General features: G+C 34.4%; 2 protein-coding genes across 3 annotated transcripts; both read left to right on the top strand.

Moving 5' to 3' along the window:
• Positions 1-4,500: 4,500 nt before the first annotated feature.
• LOC113782928 (DNA-binding protein DDB_G0278111) lies at positions 4,501-8,382 on the top strand. The gene is made up of 7 exons (XM_027328904.1): positions 4,501-4,690; positions 5,460-5,525; positions 5,631-5,680; positions 5,785-5,849; positions 7,578-7,669; positions 7,833-7,904; positions 7,981-8,382. Exons 1-7 carry the CDS (start codon positions 4,688-4,690, stop codon positions 8,017-8,019), a joined length of 387 nt encoding a protein of 128 aa, XP_027184705.1. The 5' UTR covers positions 4,501-4,687; the 3' UTR covers positions 8,020-8,382.
• Positions 8,383-11,340: 2,958 nt separating this feature from the next.
• Positions 11,341-13,881, top strand: LOC113782743. 2 transcript variants are annotated; one of them, XR_003469849.1, is made up of 3 exons: positions 11,341-13,201; positions 13,337-13,409; positions 13,551-13,881. XR_003469849.1 is itself a non-coding variant. In XM_027328651.1 (2 exons), the coding sequence occupies exon 1, from the start codon at positions 11,387-11,389 to the stop codon at positions 13,196-13,198; it is 1,812 nt and encodes a 603-aa protein (XP_027184452.1). In that variant the 5' UTR covers positions 11,341-11,386; the 3' UTR covers positions 13,199-13,201; positions 13,551-13,881. The 2 variants fall into 2 exon arrangements, 1 of the variants encoding a protein (XP_027184452.1); XM_027328651.1 differs by lacking the exon at positions 13,337-13,409.
• The last annotated feature ends 497 nt before the right edge of the window (positions 13,882-14,378 follow it).

Below are 14,378 nucleotides of genomic sequence, written 5' to 3'. Positions count from 1 at the left end.
TTGATTATATCCCTTAGCAACAAGACGAGATTTAAGATGATCAATTTTATCATTAGGACCAACGTTAACAATGTAAATCCAACGACTACCAACAATTGATTTATCAAGTGGGAGATGAACCAACTCCCAAGTGTTATTGGAGTAGAGAGCAGCCATTTCATCTATCATTACTCGACACCAACTAGGATGGGATAAAGCCTCCTTAACTATAGTTTTCGAAACAGACACAGATGACAAAGATGGTAGAAAGGCATAATGGGATGATGAAATATGATAATTCAAACAATTATAATTTGGACATTGATTTCAAGCAGAACGAATACTTTTTCTGACAACAATGGGTGGACTAATAGGAGATAGGACCACGGTAGATGAAAGAGTTAATCAAGAACTTCAGTAGATTCTTTAACACCATTATTTAGAATTGTAGTCAGATGATCATGTCAATAAAAAGTAATAAGTGGTGGTGATTTGGATGGATTGATAGGCTTATTTAGTTGCTTACAAGCATCAGTGTCCTGGGTAAGAGGAACAAAATAAGCAGAGAAAAGAATATTCTCAGTGATCGTAGAATGCTTCGATTTATTAAGAGAAAAGAAAGGAGCAATATCAAAGAACATAACATTTACAGAAATGATGTACCATTTGAGATTAGGAAAAAAAATATTTGTACTCTTTTTGTGTCCGAGAGTACCCAAAAAATACACATTTGATAGCACGAGAAGACAACTTATCTTTCTTTGGAGTTAAATCACGAACAAAATATGTATAGCCAAGTGTACAAGAGGAAATAGAAAATAGAGGTTGATTTGGTTATATAAGCGAGTAAGGAGCTTGATCATTAAGAATAGATGATGGCATGCAACTAATTAAATAGTATGCATTGAGAATAGCATCCCTCAAAAAACGTAGTGGAACATTTGCACAAAGAAGTAAAGTACATGCAAATTTTACCAAATGTCTATTTTTTTCTTTCAGCTGTTGTGAGATATAAGAATATGATAATTAGTGAATAATTCTTTTGGAACTCATAAATGACTTAAAAGAAGTAGAAAAATACTCATGTGCTTATCATTTTGCAAGGTTCTTATGAGAATGCCAAATTGTGTTTGAATTTTATAAACAAAATTTTGAAAAAAAAAAACATTTCATATCTACTTTTTATAAGAGACAACCAAATACAACGTGAATAATCATCAATAAAAAGAATAAAATATTAATACCCTATAGTGGAAGTAACATGGTTTGGTCCCCAAACATCATAATGGACTAAAGAAAATGGAAATTAAGCTCTATTATTAACCCTTCTCAGAAAATGATTATGGGTGTGTTTTCTAAGTTGACATGACTTGCACTCTAAAGAAAACATAGTAAAAGATGGCACCATTTTCCAAAGTTTATTTAAATTTGGATGGCCTAAATAATTATGAATTAGTAAAGGATTATCTATTGCGGAACAAATTATTGATGCCCTATGACTTATGTCCTGAGCCAATCATCTGTCCCATACCCCAATCTTGTACAATAACAAATTGCTCATCAAATGTAACTAAACATTTAAGAGAATGACACAAACGACACAGAGACACTAAATTAAAAGGACAACTAGATATATAAAGGACAGACTCAAATGGCATGGAAGAAAGAGGATTGCCTTGTCAATCCCTTTAGTCTAGGTTTTGTGAATCATCAGTAAGAGTAACGTTAGGCAGAGAAGTAGAGCTACTGAATGAAGAGAAAAGATATGGATTAAATATGATCTGTGGTAGCAGAATCAAAAACCCATAAACCAAGAGAAGGAGATTGAGAAACACAGGTGCAAGCATTATCGAAGCAGCAAGCGTGGAAGACTATTTGGTTGTAAACCATTGCAAAAAGACCTCATACTCAGGTGTCTTGTTTAGAAACGCTAAATGTCCCAAATTTTCACAATGCACAAATTAGACAACATTTGCTGCTTATGATAGAGGTGTCTTTTGTGTGTTCAACCTGTCACAATGGTCATAAGAAGGACGGTTTCTATTACCATTGTAACCACCTCAATCTCAGCCACGACCATAGCCTCCTCTTTGGCTAGATTAAGATGCCAAAGCAAAAGAGTCAACAACTATAGTCTATGTAGATAATAGTGATTTATTAGGAATTCGTAGTTTTCTAGAAAATGCTTGAGATTGGGTAGGAATTATGGGAATAGCAGGGATTTGATCACAAATAGCAAAATATTATGTTGGCAAACCAAAAAGAGCCAAAAGCATAAAAAAGATACATTTTTGAGAGAGTTGTTCGTATTGAATTCCAATAGAGAGTAGCAACTCATTAAAATCTAAAAAAGATACCCTGAATCCTACCTAAGAAAGAGCTCGTAGGTACGTCAAGTTTTCAAGGGGCAATAAGGCTGACCAGATTAGAACAATCATTGGTGTATAGTGCTTTAGCCTGCTTCCAAACACTAAAGCAAATCTATGTAGATGAAATATTTGCTTTAATGAAGAATCAATAGTTTGCCAAAACATGCTACACAATTGAGTATCAATTTTCTCCCACTTGGATCAATCAACCATAATATAATCAGATTTTGTAATGAGATGATCTCTATATCCTTGTTCCATAACCATAACTCAACATTGGCGGCCTAAGTAGAGTGGTTACTACCTTTCAATAGTGATAATTGTAGAACTAGTAATAGATGGATTGACAATAAGAGGAGTTGTTGTGATGGACTTGGATGTAGATGTTATAGATATATCGGATGTAGACATGATGATATCAGATCAAAAAAATCATTGGGTAAAATTATCAAGGGAGAGGATTGGAAAGTAAAAGGTCTAAATATTTCTTTCTCTCATAGCTTTGATACAAGGAAAAAGAAGAAGGAGGATAGGAAGATATTTTGGGAATTACCTTTTTCATATAAAATAAGAGATACAACAATCATATATATACAAGATTGAAACCAACCATGACCCTAAAATCAACCTACCAAGATTCTAAAATCAACCTAGTATAATTAGGCTATCTAATCACTATAATTAAACTAAATACTATAACTATTCTTCTCACTATCTTTAAGCTAATGCATTTAGACATATTCAACACTAAAGGGTAGTGTTGAATTAGAAGCTGAAGAAAGTTGGGTAGTCTATCAAGTGGAGAAGAAGGACTGCTTTTGACATCTAAAAGATAAGTAAGTGATATGATAATACCATGTTTTTATTTAAATTCCTGATCATTTTTCTTTATTGGCTTTTTGTCTCTTTGCTCTGGCTGTTGACAGATGTTAGCCAATCACACGTTTCATTTGATAAGTTGGTCAAACCATAAGAGAGGTAGATATAATTAGCCCTATTTGAAAGGAGAAGATCGAGACGTAGAACGTGTAAATAAAATAAAGGGTTAATCATATTTTATCCCCTTAAAGAATACCCCATTTCTCAGTTTACTCCCTAATCTTTAATTTTGCTCACTTAACCCCCTTTAGGACAAAATTGCCCTTGTATTACTTTGACTTTTTGTTTACCTTGTTTTCCTTTCTTTCCTTTCTTTTTCTCTTTCTTCTTTATTTAATTCTTCCTCTTTCCCACAAAAATTTTTACCTTAATGATTGAAATTAAAAAAGAGGAATTGCAAAGATCTATTTTCTTCTTAAATGATTAAAAAAATATTCAAATCACTTTCCTAAAATACAATTTTTTTAGCCTTTCAATTCTTTTAATTTTGGATTTTCCTCTTTCCTTTCTAGTTTCTCATTTTATTTTCAAGAAAATATCATAAGATGAAATTGTTTTCCTTTCTTTTATTTCTTTTTCTCTTTCTTCTCTCTTTCATCCTTCCCAATAGAAATTTCATTTCAACGAAAATTTTTGTTTTGAGTTTATAATTACATATTTCTAGGTGAAGGTTTAAAAGACATCAAAAACTAATTTTGATTTTTTGTATGATGCCACGTGTCACAAATTTCAATTGATGATTATTAATCAGGTCACAATTTCATCTTAAGATATTTTCTTGAGAATAAAATAAGAAATTATAAAGGAAAGAGGAAAATCCAAAATTAAAAGAATTGAAAGGCTAAAAAAATTATATTTTAGGAAAGTGATTTGAATATTTTTTTTAATCATTTAAGGAGAAGATAGATCTCTGCAATTCCTCTTTTTTAATTTCAATCATTAAGGTAAAGATTTTTGTGGGAAAGAGGAAGAATTAAATAAAGAAGAAAGAGAAAAAGAAATAAAAGAAAGGAAAACAAAGTAAATGAAAAGTCAAAATAATGCAAGGGCAATTTTGTCCTAAAGGGGATTAAGTGAGCAAAATTAAAGATTAGGGGGTAAACTGAGAAATGAGATATCTTTTAAGGGGATAAAATGTGATTAACCCTAAAATAAAATACAAAAACAAAAATGATGGAGCACACGGCTCTTCTCTGCCTTCCTCTCAAATAGAACAGATCAGCCCATCCGTCCTCAAGTCTACAGCCCACAACCCAATAGACCTCCACTGGTGGTCCGTCCCATCTCGTATCTGATTCTTCATGTCTTAGTTCACAAGATATGTCCAGCTTCGTACATCAGAAGAGGATAGCAGCAAACGAAAACGATTGAAGGAACTAACTCTCTTCACATAGCCGGGCCTTTTTCCTTCTCCATCATTGTTGCCGCTGGGGAGATATACATCTTCACTTGCAGCAAAAATGGTAATTAATCCTTCTCGCTTTTTCCCTCTCCCTCACTCTCTTTCTATGTATTTCGATCGATCTCAGAATTCTGATTTATGTTGTGTACTCTATTATAGGGTTTGCTAAAGGACCAAGCTCAATCTTTGTTTTCTTACAATTTGTGGTTTTCTTTGAGTAATTTGATTATAAAGTTTAATTTTTATGCTTGTCGTTGTTTGGTTTTCGGTTTATGATGATTTGTTTTGATTTTATCTGGGTTGTTTTAACTGGTGGATTAATTGTATTTCTGGTAAGCTGGTGAAGTTCTGGATATGAAATGCTTCATTTTTTTGAACCTTGAGTTGTCAAGGTGTTTCTTGATAACCTTTTTAAGGATTTTTATGAGTTGCAAAGATTGAATTTTTATAGTTATTGAGTCAATTGTGCTTGACTATGTATAAAATCTTTTTTATGCTTCATTTTTATTCTTGCCTTTTTTTTTTTGGGAATTGATCTTTGAAATGTTGTATTGTTAGCAAGTTAATGGATATCGAGTAAGGAGATTCTGTTTGACATAATATGATGGATTTAGAATGGAGAAATCTGATGCTGGTGGGAAGCCGGTTGGAGTTAATTGGCAAATGGTTTTGCTGAAGTAGATGTTGCTTGCAAGCCTATATTGGTGCAAGTAGAACATGAAATGGAGGACAATAGTATATTGGTTGTCCTAGGGTTCAGTGATTTTGCAAATATAGTATATTATAATTGGAAATTGTGCTTAGGTTGTTCAATTTTCTGTTTTCTATAGGCCGACCCTGAATTGGAAGCTATCAGGCAGAGAAGAATGCAGGAGCTTATGGCTCAGCATGGTGTGGTAAGTGCTGCTCCTTTGTTTGTGTATATTGCTGTTTCAGTGAATCATAGTGTTAAGAGTTTAGGTTGGATCGGAGCCTCATCTATTCTAACTACTGACGAACAGGGAAATAATCAAAACTCAGAGCAGCAAAAAGCTCAGGACGATGCTAAGAGGTTGATATCTGTCCTCATCTAGTTTCAGCCTCTCTTATTTTAATAGCCTGGTATTCCTGGACATGTATTTATCTTTTTTTATAGTAACTCTGTAATTTTGACAGGGAGGCTGAAGAGCGGAGACAAATGATGCTGAGCCAAATTCTGACATCTGAAGCACGAGAAAGACGTAAGTTCGAGCATAAAGATAGCATTCTGTTTGTTGTGTATTTAGGTTGCATGTTCACTTTTAGAATTTAGTGGTTTATGAGAAAAGTCTTTGCAATCTTTTGGTTATCTAAAAATATCCAACTTCTACATTTTCATTCCACCTCTTTGTTGCATTTGTAGGAAGGATGTTTTGGCTTTTCTTAGGTACATAGCATTCTTCATTTTGTTCAATGACATTTTTTGGTTGAATCAACTTTGGTCTATTTCTTGATCTGACAGTATCAGGAAGGAATATTATCTTTCAGTTTCCAATCATTTTCTTTTGCAAATCAAAAATAAAAATTACTCGGAAAGTGCTAAGTTTGCTTTTTCTGTGTGGCTCATTTGGAGACAAAATTGTGAGCAAGATCTATGTATTGGCATTTTGCACGAATACTCCTTTTCAAGCTAACTAAATCATTGAATAAGTTGTGTAGGTGGTCTTCAGAACCATATCTTGGAGTATGTGATAGTAAAGATATTCCTTATTAGGATGCAGTTACTTTGAATCTGTGTTATGATCCATAGGATATGGATGATGAGGTAATGCTAGATCTTTGAGGCTTAGGTGCATTGTACTTGGCATGTCAATTATGCAACATGTGTAATAGTAGTTTAAGGAGGATGTGGAAAACATGTTTAGCCATCGTATTACTTGATTCAAATTTTGAAGATAGAGAAGGAAATACATTCTATATATATATATATTTTTGGTGCATAAAGTATTTAAAAGAAAAGATTTTTTTTAGTCTAAATTTTCATGTAAGAAAAAAGTGAAATAATTGTCAACAAAGGAAGGAAAGCATAACCTTTTTTTTTCCCCTGATGGATGGAGTAATTGTTTATTCTTCAATTTGGTTTGTTGCTAAAGTGCTTTTTTCTTTGATCAGTCACACTGAGGAGAAGAATTGTTCCGTAGTTGTATAATTATTCGCTTTTCTCTGCAGAACTATAGTAGTTTTTCCCTCTGGCATGACTAAGTTACTCTATCTTAGCTCTCCTGGACTTTCCAACTGTATAAGATACTCCTATAACAAAAAATGTCAGTATTTTTCCTTCATTAAGTACTGTAAAGGTTAAGCTGTCTTTTCCCCTATATTTGGGTGCCAAAAATTTGACTTTTTACTTACAAAGTGTTCTCCTCAAAGAATTTTTCTCCAGTACAAGGTAGTGTCTATAATATATGAAACTTGAAATTCATGAATTGGAATCAAGGCTTTGCCTTTATTTGGCGTTTATTATTCTTGGCTTGTGTGAATTATTTTGATCCATACATGTTGCCTGAGAAATTGGTGGTGTATATGAGCTTGGTGGAGCTATATTAGACCTGTTAATGAACATTGATGATGATTGATGTTTTCTTGTAAGAGATGTATGGATCCAATCTTTAGTGGCATCATTATGGTTTATATAGGTTCTTAGTTTGGGCTGCTTTATGTTCGTAATGCAGAACATGTTTTTAAATCAGTTCTTTGAGAAGTTAGATTCATAATTTTCATCTTCAGAATACTGTCGCGGCATGATTACTCAAGTAGTGGAGAGACTGATTAGGGATCTAGCTGGACCTATAATGACACCATTGGGTCTAGTTTGACTATGTTTTCTAAGACCTTATGGTTGTTAGTTTTATCTCTGTTGCTTTTATCTTAATGATCACATTTGAACGAAGAAATTTATACTTGGTTTTATATTATATTCTTGTGGATAGTCGCTCGAATTGCATTGGTGAAACCTGAGAAAGCTAGAGGAGTTGAAGATGTTATTCTGAGAGCTGCACAGTCGGGTCAGATCGCTGAAAAGGTGCATCTTTGCTGCTTTCATTGGTGAATGCTTATACAACATATGTGTTCAGTGATTGGACTACAAATATATTCTATCAATGATCTGTTATTAGAAACATATTTGAATATTTTATGAAACTTGCGAAAAAATTGGGTGTTTATCAATAATGTTTTTTATTTAGGTTTCTGAGGAGAGGCTCATATCATTGCTTGAGCAAATCAACACTCAAACCACTAAACAGACAAAAGTTACGGTAAGTCAGAACTTCTCTTTTTGGCTTTTATGTCAGTCATGATTGGAATATCGTTTGTACCTTTTCTATTTCTCAGATTCAGAGACGTCGGAGTGTTCTTGAAGACGATGATTAGCATGTCTGCAGCCTTGGATTCTTATGCCCCATCCTTCCGCTTGGTTTTCCTGCCATGTTACCTGGTAGCATTTCAATCTTATGCCTACTCTGCCCTGGTTTTCCAGTCTGGTTGTTGTAAATTTGAATAGATCTAGAATATTATTGTCCAAGTTGAGAGAGTAATATTTGTCATTTTAAATCTTTAATCTGAGTGCCTCCTGTACTTAGATTGTCGAGTCTCCAGTGAACTATTTGCACCTCGACATGGATGTATAAACATATGTCACCAGTTTCACTTGTGATTCGTTGCACTTGCAATGGGGAGGTTGGAAATCAGATGCTTCAGCATCAAATGATATCCGAGGCAGATTTTCATGCTAAATACTGGTATTTTTCCCAGTTTGTGCTGGAATAGTTCTCGAAACTAAGGAATAGGGTTCAATGCCTTCGTTTATGTGAAGATGCCCTGGATGTAAAAAGGTTGTTCTCATCTCGGACCTCGCCATTTTCCCAAAAATATGTCCTTTACTAGGCACTGGGCGTTCTTGCATAAAAACCAAATGTAGATTTTGAAATAACAAAAAATCAAATGTAGATCTTGACGCAACAAAAAATGATTTTGAAATAACAAGATATAGAGACAACAAAGTTTGTCACTCGTTAAAATTGCATGCAGTAACTAGAGCTCTTAATTGAATTGGGTAGCTCGCGAGCTGAGCTCGACCCAGCTCGATAAGGGTTTAACTCGGCTCATTTACCGAGAAAAACGAGCCGAGCTCAAGTTGTATATATATTCGTCTATTAAACGAGCCAAGCTATGCTCGACTCGCTAACAGCTCGATAGGCTCAAATGGTAGGGGCATTATCGTAATTTCATTTTGTATCTAATAGTTTTACCCTCTTTCCTTTTCTCAATTAGGGTTCGACTTGGTTCGTTAAGCTCGGCTCGATTTTGAGCTCGAGTTCGAGTTTTCAGCCGAGTTTGACGAGTCAATCTCGAACAACTTTTGAAACTCGAATTACTAATCGAGCGAGTTCGAACTAGCTCGATTGGAGGTTCGAGTCGAGCTCAATTATCATGTGCTTGAGCTCGACTCGGCTCGATTAACAACTCTAGCAGTAACATAATTAAAGCAGCAAATGTGGATTCTTGAATAGTAATAATATATTATGTATACAGGAAAATGTTAATCATACTCTAAAATTTGTCATTCTCACAACACTTCGAGTTCGGACAATTATAGCCACCTCTGTTGAGGTTTGGAAAATTACAAGAAACCTCTTCTAGAAAGCATGTCTTGGTAACAAATTGGTGATGTAAGCATAAAAAAAAATTTCAATGAATATTCCATATAACCTCTCTGTGATGTATAAAATAAATTAAATGCTAAAAAAATCAACTATCACTATTATGCGTTAAGTGAAAATTTCAAGTTAGTTTTTCACAGAAAAATTTAAGTCATGTTTTGAAAGCATCCTTTTTCCGGTATTTTGGACATTTTTTTCGCTTAAGTAATTTTTGACGATACTTATTTTAATAAATGCATTCCTAATTGGTTGGTTGCCTTTTTATAAATTGATTAAGAAATCTAGTCAGAAGAATTGGGAATGAAGTATAATGTACGAGATAAGATGACATTAGAGTTTTAGGATAAAGAAACATTACCAAAAAAGGATTTTTGTTTTCTCTTTCAAACTCATTTTTCACTCAAATTTTGTAAAGTTTGTGAAGGTTATCATAGTCTTTTCATAACATCAAGAGAGGTGTAAGTGTAATTTTTCAAATTTCAAGGGAGGGAGCCATAAATGCCAAAAACCTTAGAGGAGGTTTCTAAATTATGCTTTCTTTTTTGTTGCTCTTTAAAACTTACCATTCTATAGGTGAAAAAAAGGGTTGGGGTTGGTTAAATATATTTCCCGAAATAACTTAATCCTTTTTATTATGCGTTAGTAATGCTAAAGCAGCAGTCATATTTATATCATTTGTGGATGCAGCTAACTTCCCATAAGGTAGTTGTATGATTTTTCAAAGTAAAGGGCTCTTGACTTCCCATGAGATAGTTGTATGATTTTCCAAGGTAAAAGGGCCCCCTGACCATTTAGAAATTTTTTTTTTTTAAAAAGCTCCTAGTTCCAATAGAAGGAACCCAAAAGAGGAGTGTGATTGTGTGAATAATAAATTTTGGAACGCCATTAACACTGTCCTATATAAAACACAGTTAATGGTTGGTTTGCTTGGATCAATTGGTCAGGCACTTGAAAGCGACGAGAGTGTTTGTACAGGGGATTATTTAAAATATTATTTAGGATAATTAATATATCATTTTTTTTATGATGTAACGTATGTAAAATAAAAAATAATTGAAAAGATAAAAAAACGTGTTGAACAATAGGTTTTTGATGATAGTAAATATATATATGTTTTTTTTTTTGCAAATTATTTCTATTCCAACATGTTGGATTTATTACTTTGCGGGAAGAAAAGAGAGAACCAAACTAGTGTAATACCACTGCTTTAAAAAAGAAAAAAACTAGTGTAATACCATCGGTTGAAAAAAAAAGAAGCATGCCCTGCAAAACAGGGTGCACAATGTTAATACACTTCAATGCACTTTTTAGTCACCATTCCCTTTTCCAACACACTTTGATTTTATTGAACAGGGCCAATACTTTGATATACACGGCAAGATAGCAAATTACACATTTATTTTTTGAGTCCACCTATGTTTGTTTTTTGAGTCCGTTTACAAAAAGCTATTGAAAATCACGAATATTTCTAAATGATAGATACAAATATGGAATAAGGTCGGTCTATCCTTTAGTTATTTTTATTTCTAATCGATTAGGTGTATTGTGCCGATTTTTTTGAGTAATATATCTGGAAATCTCTGTTAATACCTTATTAACACTATTTCGAACACAATCCATACATTCCAAAATCACCGTTACTCGTATATCTTTATCGTTGGTCATGAACCCCTTGAATTTTTTATTTACTCATCTATTTTTATTCGATATTAAGAAGAAAGGAAAGGAAAAAAAAAAAAAAGCACAGTGCTATTTTTATTCTGATACCATGATTTTAACATTTTCAAGCATTTTGAGAACACTTCCTTGGTTTAGTGGTTTATGTGAAAGCTAACATTCTCCTATATTACCACAAATATTGATATTTTTTTTTGGAAGCACACAAATATTGATGATTAATTAAAAGGCTTGCACAAGTTAATACTTGTATAATTTTAAGCTAACAGCCACTACAAGTATCAACCACTTCCTTGTTAAGTTTTTATTACTGTTGAAGGAAAAATGGTTATTGGTTCCACTTAAAAGGCTTACCGGTTGTCTTCGCAGTTACGAAACTGCTGAAATCCGTCCTTCAATCCATGGCGGAAAGCAGCCGCAGCGGTGGTGGCGGAGTTTTAGAGCTACCACCGGAGATAATCCACCATATCCTATCTTACCTCTCAGCCGAAGAATCAACAAGAGCGAGTTTACTATCGAAATCATGGTTAGGAGCGTGGCAAACACGCCCAAAGTTGGAATTCAATCCTAAGCTCTACTTCCACAAGAAACTCAAGCTACGCAGCACCTGGCTTCGGAGCAAAAAAGAGATAACGAATATTTGCGAGGAGTTTTTCTGGCACGTGAAGAAAACCCTGAAGCCCTACCGCAAGCAGGGGATATGTATAGACACGTTGAATTTCAGGGTTGAAGGAGTCTTTTCGCTGTTGAACCCATTCGTCAAGGAATGCACGAAGGTAGCCGCGCGAAACGGGTTGGAGGAATGCACGAAGGTAGCCGTGCAAAACGGGGTGAGGAATCTTGATTTTTCACTCCCAGACTGTGATTTGCCTGAAATTGTGTTTGGGGCTAAATCCCTAGTTGAATTGAGTGTTAGGGACGGTTATATCATGTCAATGTCAGTTGGGAAGATTATGTGTTCTGAGCTTAGAAAACTATGCCTTATAAAGGTAGATTTGGATGTAGAGATGTTTGATAATATAACTGAAAGCTGCCCTTTAATTGAAGTGTTAGAAGTTCGGTACATTGAGGGGTTTGATAATTTTAAGGTGACTAAGTTGAATAATCTTAAGGAACTTGCAGTTGGATTACTTGAAAATCAGTCGGTTATAGTTGATGCACCAGAGCTTGAGTCGCTCACTTGCATAGATGAGGAAAATGGTAATGAGGATGAGGACGAATATGAGGAATCGACTTGTTTGATTACTTTGACTGCCTCATGGTATCAGAATCTCAAGTGTTTACTGTTTACTGGGATTGGGATCGGCGACTCTTTCTTTATGGAATTTGCATATAAGTTTCCCAACCTTGAGGATTTGATAGTGAGATATTGTAGAGAATTGGAAAGCATCAAGATTTCAAGTCAGTCCCTCAAGAGGATACAGTTGATGGACAATAATAGGTTGGTAGAGGCACAGTTTGATGTTCCAAAGATTGTTTCTTTTGAATATTGTAGTGGTCGCAGCATCGTACCCCGGTTTCATTTCGCAGCTGCATCCAGCGGTTGGACTTCTTACTTTTGTTTATCCAAGAGGGTTCATGTTAATAGTTCATGGTTTGTCGAATTGAGAGAATTATTAGCAAGTGTAATTCAGTCCAAAATTTCACTTGAGATTGACTTTGGATGCAGCATATCCTTTGATCTGGATGAGATTAGAAATATAGTAAAAACTCATGAGCCTCAAGAGGTGCATGAGTTGGCTTTGCAATTTGATTGGATGTTCTCCTTAGAGAAGGGACTTTCAGCCCTTGATGGTCTTTTTTGGGTTTGTCGTCCTAAATATGTCTACGCACACTGGGATGATGACGTACGAGAGAATGAGGCAATGAAGTTTCTATATGAGACACTGATGTTCAGAAAAATTCAGGATAGGTTTCATGATTCACAGCTAAGTAAGATTTGGCTGCATGATTTAAAGGAAGTCAATGTTGAGGTCTTTGATATGGGTACATATGTGATAGTGGATAGAATTGTTTTTACTAAAAGGGGGATGAAGGAGCAGCAGCAGCAGGAAGATTTGGACTGGGAGAACTTTTTGAGTTTGTTGAGAAATAATGGGATTAGGGAAAGGATAGTTTGCTTCAAGTTGGAATTTAGAACACATGATATACCACAAGAAGTTAAAAGATTGAAAATGCAGAATTTGAAGTTGGATCAACAACAGAAACTGTGAATGGTATGTTTTTAGGAATATTCTGTAAGTATGGTAATTTAGCTGAAGCTCTCTAGTTGAGGGTATTAGTTTATTGAGTTTATCTGTTCATTTGTGGTTGAGTTCATAATATAGCTGGACATGTTTCTCTTGATTCAGGTACCAAAATTTTGGTGTTTTTAAAGGATGGAGAAGCTTATTGCTAGTGTAATTCACCATTAAGTGCAATAAGGTTTCACCTATTGCTTCAGTTATTTGGTGGAAATATTGTTTTTAAAATTGGTTTTGCAAAATATGCTGTTTTCACATATTGTGGTTTGTTTATTTTGTGGGTTGTTGAGTTCATTGCACTTTTTTTTGTTTAACATCACAGGTTACATGTCATCAAGAAGCATGGAGGAAGGGTTAGAGATTGCTAGGATTCAAGAAGGAATTTGCGGTGATGGTTATATTCTATCATACTTACATGAGCTGTTTAGGAAGTTGGACAAACCATGGCTAGTATTTCTTAATTTTTAACCAGTTGTTGGGAATATTGAAAATTATACTGATTTGGAGGTTTTGATTCATTTTGGAGTCTGTTTATGCTTTTACTTGATATTTTAAGGTTACAGGTACTACTATTTCATCTAAAGATCCAGTGCTGGTTGAACTGAAATAGCAACAGTTGAATCTAACTGGCAACCATTATCTGAATTTTTGAAGCCCATTGTGCTGATACTTTAGGTGCAACACATAATTGATCATATATAGTTGCTTTAGCCAGCTAGTTTACTTAAATTCAGTTTAGCTGCTGTTATTTTTCTTGCTTTAAAATGTTTTTTCTTTTATATGGTACTATGAAAAAATGTGAGATTCTTGCCTGTGAAACTCTCTTTGAGGACTCTCTTAAGATGTTGCAACATGCACCAAAATACAGGGACACTACATCCCTGCCTTTTGGCACCAAAAGACGGGAATTCTGCTCCTAGTAGGCCTTCTTTTTTTTGTTGGGGGGGTGGGGTTGATTCTGAAGGTGACTATTTAAAATGGCCTTAGAAATTGTGAAACAAACTTGAAAAACTGTCTGTACATGACCAAAAAGTCTTGATAGCTTTCCTTTCTTGAATCTTAGGCATGTTCATTGAACCAGGGTTGAAGTATAAGTTCTTTCAACAATTTGTGGGGCATTTTTCTTTAGGTAGAGATTTTCTTGAACAGT

Source organism: Coffea eugenioides, chromosome 9, assembly GCF_003713205.1.
Source record: "Coffea eugenioides isolate CCC68of chromosome 9, Ceug_1.0, whole genome shotgun sequence".
Classification (NCBI taxonomy): Eukaryota; Viridiplantae; Streptophyta; class Magnoliopsida; order Gentianales; family Rubiaceae; genus Coffea; species Coffea eugenioides.
The sequence above is the reverse complement of the archived record's forward strand: the minus strand, read 5'-3'. Positions and strand labels throughout refer to the sequence as shown.